The following is a 7094-nucleotide window of genomic DNA, read 5'->3' as shown; positions in this document are numbered from 1 at the left end:
ATACATACATATTATCAAAAAAATTATTAATTAAAAATATTATAAATTTTATTTAAATGAATATTTTAATATAAATAGTAAATCTTAAATTTTGTCCAGATATATACATATATACATATATACATACATACATACATACATATTATCAAAAAAATTATTAATTAAAAATATTATAAATTTTATTTAAATGAATATTTTAATATAAATAGTAAATCTTAAATTTTGTCCAGATATATACATATATACATATATACATACATACATACATACATATTATCAAAAAAATTATTAATTAAAAATATTATAAATTTTATTTAAATGAATATTTTAATATAAATAGTAAATCTTAAATTTTGTCCAGATATATACATATATACATATATACATACATAAATACATACATATTATCAAAAAAATTATTAATTAAAAATATTATAAATTTTATTTAAATGAATATTTTAATATAAATAGTAAATCTTAAATTTTGTCCAGATATATACATATATACATATATACATACATACATACATACATATTATCAAAAAAAATATTAATTAAAAATATTATAAATTTTATTTAAATGAATATTTTAATATAAATAGTAAATCTTAAATTTTGTCCGGATATTTAATATCCTACAACTGCATGATTAGGGCTGTCAAATAACTTTAGGGCTCGCAAAGCAAACATTCTGAACACGAATAAATTTTTTTACGATTGATGTACAAATGAGTCGAGCACTTTTTTTACAAGCTAAGTTTGTGCTTGCCCTAGCTAAGCTCATTTACACCCAATACAAAAAAAAATGTTACATTTTGCAGCATAATTTTAGAATTGCTGTTAAAAGTTACTTTTAACAGAGATTTAACCGACATATTTTGGAACACTTTGTGCTTTTGAAGTGTGAGTGAAATTATTTTCTTGACAGCGGTTTAAACCACTGCAAAATAAGGTTTTATTATTATTTTTTTAATCCCTTATTTCAGACATTTCCGCCTCTCACTCGCCTATCTCTTCAAGCTTCCTCCCCTGAGAAAAATTTACGGAAGACGTACGTAGTACTGCATGTATAATGGAGGTTATATTCACATATATATACATTATATCTGATTTATATCACATGTAATCTCGATATAACTCCCATATAACATACATGTAACCTACATGAACTTACAAATAAGTTTCGCGCTTATATTTTGACATATCTGTAGGTTACATGTAGGTACATGAAAGTTACATGGAATATAATGTGAATATAATGCCGATATAATACAATTACAATCTCCATTATGTACATAACGCTGGGTACGTCTTACATACGCAAATTTTTTCCCCTCCCCTGACAGTTGCCACATATCTCTCTTATAGGTTTTTATTGCTCCTTCTCTCGCGATCTAAGGTTTTTTTATTTATCCATTAATTTTTTGTTCCGACTGATTTGTGAAAGCCAAATGCTAAATATGTTGTTTTAAGATTTTCATTATCTTATGTTTTAGACATTATATTTAGTTTTCAATACATTAAAAAAAATTCTACACAAAAGTGTCATTTTGAAGTTTTTTGTCCCCTAAAAAGACTTAATTTAAGGCCATTCCAATTTCATTATTTGCTTTAATAAGTGTGGTAATATCTTTAATATATCATCTTCAATAAAGATTTTATTATTTATTATTAGTCCCACATGCTTATTATATAAACAGATCTTCAAAATTTCTAGGAGAATGCATGATAGTACGAGTAAAAATGTCCGGTGTTCATTAATGGCCAAACTAATCATGTCATTAATATGGTAACTACTTCATGCAACCAAGCTATTTTTATGCATTTACATGTCTAGCACTTAAAAGTTTGATATTTTCATTTATGACATGTTGTTATTAAAAATTTATACATGAAAATATGTAATTTACTTATTAAAATATAGTGATAGGAGTAGTGTTATGTATGCAACCATGAAATTTCAGATGTTAGATATGTAAATATATAATAATTGTGTGGTATGTATGTAAATGTCCCAATTTTAAAATGATTACTTCATAGTAGGAATATTAGAGTTAGAATGATTAAGGACACCCATCCGTTATGTGGAAGAAAGGATAATTCCAAGCCAATCAAATGGAATACCATCATATTAACCAACTTACAAGACCTGAAATAATTTAAATCAATATGTTTCTTTATCAATGATGTAAGACATTGAAGAAAAGGGGCAAAATAAGATTGGAAATGAATTGTAAATGAGAATAATAGTGACATATATTGACTTCACCAAAGTATGAAGTTATTTCACAAGAATAGTAAGATGTGAACAAAAGAAATGTACATTTTTCACACAAATCATAACATGATGTTAATGTCAAGAGGCAATTCTAGGTATTTTTTAAAAGAGATGTTTCTTTGTTGTATTTTTAGAACATATTATTATATGTGTTTTGGTACGAAAAATAAAGGTCAGAAATGAGATTAGAGGATAACTAATAAGGTTAAAGGACTCGGTACTAAGGGTGTATTCTACTATAAATGAGAAAATAATGCTTAAAATTTTTTTGTGGTATATTACAATATGATGATTCTTTCGTCATACTAAAAAGATATAATTGCACTATTGAGAATTTTAAGGCAAAGAAACGCAAGAATCAACACAAATCCAGAAAGAAACACAGAGATTTAAAGAGATTCGGCGAAGATGCCTACGTCTTCTGGAGCAGAATGACGGCTTTTCTTTCAATTCAGAAAAAGGGTACAAGATACCTAGGGTAACAAACAAGATATATATATATAACTTTGACGAACAATAAGTAATTACAAAATTACTACTGTACGGTACCGCTGGGGCGTTGCCCCCACACCCATAATCCACATAACAAAACTCCTCCAATTGGACAGGTGCTTCTGCTCCACTTTGCTTGCGAGCTTCGCGGGCTCGCTCCGTTCCGCTCCAACATCTGTCCCTTATATGGTATATGAGTCATACCTAACACGCACTATGCAAGTCCCAATAATTGTTTCCTTACTTTTATCTTCTATGTTGTTGTGTCTCATCTAAAAATTATGCCTCACAACACTTAAATCACACAATATCTTTGATGTTCCTAAGGGTTGCAGCAATGGGGCTCTTAATAATAGAACTAGTGGATTATGCTCGTAATTCAAAAGTGAGCGTACCCTTAGAATTGAAAGTAGGTTCATAGGATATAAAACTCTTAGGCAGAGAGCTTTGAAGGAACTTTTTCTAATTTCTATAAGTAATGTCGCCTCCTATGGGATATGACGATCATGGAGTTTAATATCATTTTAATAACTCCCCAAGTCTTAGAATAAAGTTATTTTTTAACCAGTAATATGTAGTCTCACTTATAAGTTGGCATGATTCAATAGCGACCAATATGACCTACCTTTGCGAATAAATGAACATGTAAGACTTCATCTGATGGCTCGTGTAAAGACCACTCACCTATTTTGGAGTGAGAATATTTCTTAAAAGCCTAACATCATTTAAAAATCTTTCGAATGAATTGAAATATAGTCAAATTTACAAAATTATTTTACAGAAGATACAAACTCGCTATTGAGAACAAAGTACCTCAATGGTCTCTTATTATAAACTCTGAAACTAAAATGACCTCGTATAAATAGTTAGGGACTATTTTGATATTTTACTTTAATGTTATATAACGATTTTTTAAATGTGAAACAAGATGTATCCAAACTTTATGTAAAATAGATTATACATGCTGCACAATTTATAAATAACATGAATAATCAATTGTACATATAAAATAATACATATATAATGTACAATCTCATTGTATATAAAATTAAGATGCAACAAAAAAAAAAAGCAGCAGTCAATATTTTTTTTCAATTAGATTGATTTATCTCATGCATGCACAGAGGAGATGCATGCGGTGTCTGATCTATGCCGTAAATCGATCTACGATGAATATGTAATCAATTTTTTTAAAAAATAATAATAATAAAATTTAAAATGAGACCCATTAAAATTTATTCTCATCGTAGATTAAACATGATCTATGATATAGAGAATAATTTTTTTAGCAAAGAGAGATCGTGACTATAATTTAAAAGTAGCTTTTAATACAAAAAATACAAAACACGCAATATGTTTTTCCAATTACACGTCGATTTATCTCGTGAATGCAAGTCGCACAGAGAGACCGTGATTGGAATTTAATATTTTTTAAAAACGCAAGACTTCTTGCCAGAGTCTGACCTGCATTAAATGAAGTCTACGGATAAAACCCATATAAATATATATATATATATATATTATATATATATATATATATATATATGAAAAATTAGATACATGACACAAAATTAAACTAAAATTTGATGTTCATATTTATAACCTTTTGATGTTAGAAAGCAATTTCACTTTTAAGAAATTAACAATATGAATGTAAATATCAAATTTTAGATTTTAGTTATCTAAATAGATAAATATCTAGCAAAAAGGTTGAATTTTTTTTTTTCAACCAAACGCATTAAAAGTCATTAATTCTTTCTTCTGTGCAGACTCTGATCCATGAACAACTATAACTTTGAAAATATTTTGAGCACAAGCTCAGAAACAAACGTTACGTGTCAACCTTGATCAGGATTTTACATTTCTTCTTCCGGATAGAGCCGTGCAGAATACACAGCCTGCAGTTTTCAACTGAAATTTCCAACTTTGAACCGACCAAGCACAGATAACTACGCTGAACCCCAAAAATGGTTTATTAAATCAACCCAATGTTTTCTAACAGACATATTGTAGAAAAAAAGAAAGCAATTAATAAAATATTAATGAACAATTAAGCTCCATTCATTAATGGCTTCCTCATCTCCCATGCTCGGAGCTGTACTATTTTTACATCTTCAGCCCCGTTATTGAAAGCAAAAAGACGAGCATTGGAACCGACTGCATAATCTGGATAAATCCTTGATGTTATGCAAGTTCTTCCATAAGCTCCAAAGCTCTCCACAACCGAGTGATCAATCTGCAAACATCAACAAAAAAGAGATTGAGATTTTATAATTAACTACAATTTAAAACTTGTGGAGCAGATAGAGGAATATGGTAAATTACCAGGGTTCTGAGGGATAACTTTCCACCACTTCTACGTAAGTCGTAGTCCACGAAGCTTCCATATGTTGGCTTGTACAAATCTGAACTCTTTGAGGATCTGTTAATTTACGCCAGAACAGAGTGAAATGGTTGAGAATAAATCATTAATATATTTATGCATTAATCAATATTCTTCAACCCGCAGGAATTCCACGAGTTAATACGCAACAATTGGATCACATGCAAAATGAGAAGATAATGATGGAGAAAATATTACGTTCTGATGATAAGAACATCACATCGTTGTGTGTACGATGGCTTGATACAATTCGGAACGATGGGCCAACTCTCTTGTGGGTGAAATAATATATAAATATATTAACAAAATATGGGTTTAATTGAAAAACCTAATATAGCTTTATATTTATATATATATGATAATTTTTTTTATTAATTTATACACTTGAAAGAGAAAATCTCTAATCATGTTCAGTGAATCTAAACTTTGTTTCTGCATGATGAAATGATAAATTAGATGAGCATGATTAGCTGAAAAAGTAAAAAAAAAAGTGTCCTGAAGTAGATGATCAACATAAGAGAGAATGAAGAAAATATAATTTTAGGATATCAGAGACATATTATTGGTCAATTTTAGTCTAATTATGACAATCCGCCCTTTCAACCCACGCTATGATGATTATGAAGGCGGGTTGGGCTATGGGGACTGTGTATGTACTGCGGATTGAAGACCTAAGTTCAAATAACAATACAAGTAATAGTTTGTACATCAAAATTTTAAAGCAGATAATGTCAGCTAGTAGAGTACCAACAGCCGCATATGAGAAAGCCATGTCACATATGGGTAAGTTTGTGCTCCGTAAGTAATACTTTTTCCTCGAATAGGCATCAAAATAATAATAATTTTAATTAATATTGATAATAAATTAATTTAAAATTTTATTCAAAATAAAATTTTCTGACTTTTCACGAGGAAAATTGGGGGCAACCTTGATCCTCATGCTGTTGACATTAAGATATCATCAATGTGTGCGTGAGAAAGCGAGAGAGAGAGAGAGAGATGAGAGAGTTCATACTTGGTCGGGTCATGGCACATTAGAATCACATGCTTTTGTCCCAGCTGAAAGATTCTAAAGAAAACAGAAGTTCTTTCCTCTCTGTCATCCGTAGCTAGAACATAAAGTCCAAAGGCTCCAATCCCACCTTTCGCATCAGCTCCTTTCTCAAAACAGAGCTTCTGTGGATCCCTCCATGCCACATCAAATTTCTCAGCCTTATCTAACCCAGAAGACACATCAAACTTAACCACCACATCAGCCTGCACGCTCTCAATTCCTTTTATCTCAATCACACCCCCGCTCTCAACGCTCCTGTTATATATCCCTACCCTCTTTCCCCTCAGTTTATTCACCTCCTCAATCGGCCACTGCACCACCTGCCTACCATTGCCATCCAGCCAAATAGCTCTCGGAATCGTCTGCAACATTAACAATCATACATTAATCCATCAATTCATATAAAAAAAAAAAAAGACTAAAAATTCAATTTTGATGCCGAACACTTACTTGAATACCCGCCCATCCCTTCCCCCAATCATCCTCTATGCTATCAGACTCATTCGACCAACCCCACAGGATTCTCCTCCCCTTCCCCTCGTCAAAAAATGTCTTTGAAGCATAAAAGTTCCCGTAATCAAACCTCAGCCCCGTGTTATTATCCGGCGACGACCCATCCGGCACGTATTTATCGTGTATAAAATCATAGATCCCCAACGTGTAATAGTCATACCTGTTAGCATCCAAGCTGACCTTAAACACGTGTTTCAACCCATTATCGTTAGCAGAGTTATCCAAACCCACCAGAGGCTTCATCAACACGGGAAAGAAATCAGGGCATTCCCACATCCCCGCATCCTTCACGGAGTGCAGCGGCTGCTTCGCCGGCACCCATTTGATAAAATCACGGCTCCGGTAAAGCACCCCCGTTCCCCGCATGGCCCCGC

At 31.4% G+C, this 7094-nt stretch overlaps 1 protein-coding gene across 1 annotated transcript in view; it reads right to left on the bottom strand.

Annotated features, from left to right (window-relative positions):
* Nucleotides 1–4720: 4720 nt before the first annotated feature.
* LOC110025305 (beta-fructofuranosidase, insoluble isoenzyme 3-like) overlaps nt 4721–7094 on the bottom strand; it is a gene marked incomplete at its 5' end in the record, with an annotated part of 4953 nt that continues 2579 nt past the window's right edge. The window contains 4 exon segments of the mRNA XM_020725721.1: nt 4721–5006; nt 5096–5192; nt 6169–6569; nt 6658–7079. Of these exon segments, the coding sequence (XP_020581380.1) occupies nt 4821–5006; nt 5096–5192; nt 6169–6569; nt 6658–7079 (1106 nt within the window). The 3' untranslated portion in view covers nt 4721–4820.

Source organism: Phalaenopsis equestris, unplaced genomic scaffold, assembly GCF_001263595.1.
Source record: "Phalaenopsis equestris unplaced genomic scaffold, ASM126359v1 Scaffold000297, whole genome shotgun sequence".
Taxonomy (NCBI): Eukaryota; Viridiplantae; Streptophyta; class Magnoliopsida; order Asparagales; family Orchidaceae; genus Phalaenopsis; species Phalaenopsis equestris.
Note: the sequence above shows the minus strand (reverse complement) of the source record. Positions and strands in the feature narration are given on the sequence as shown.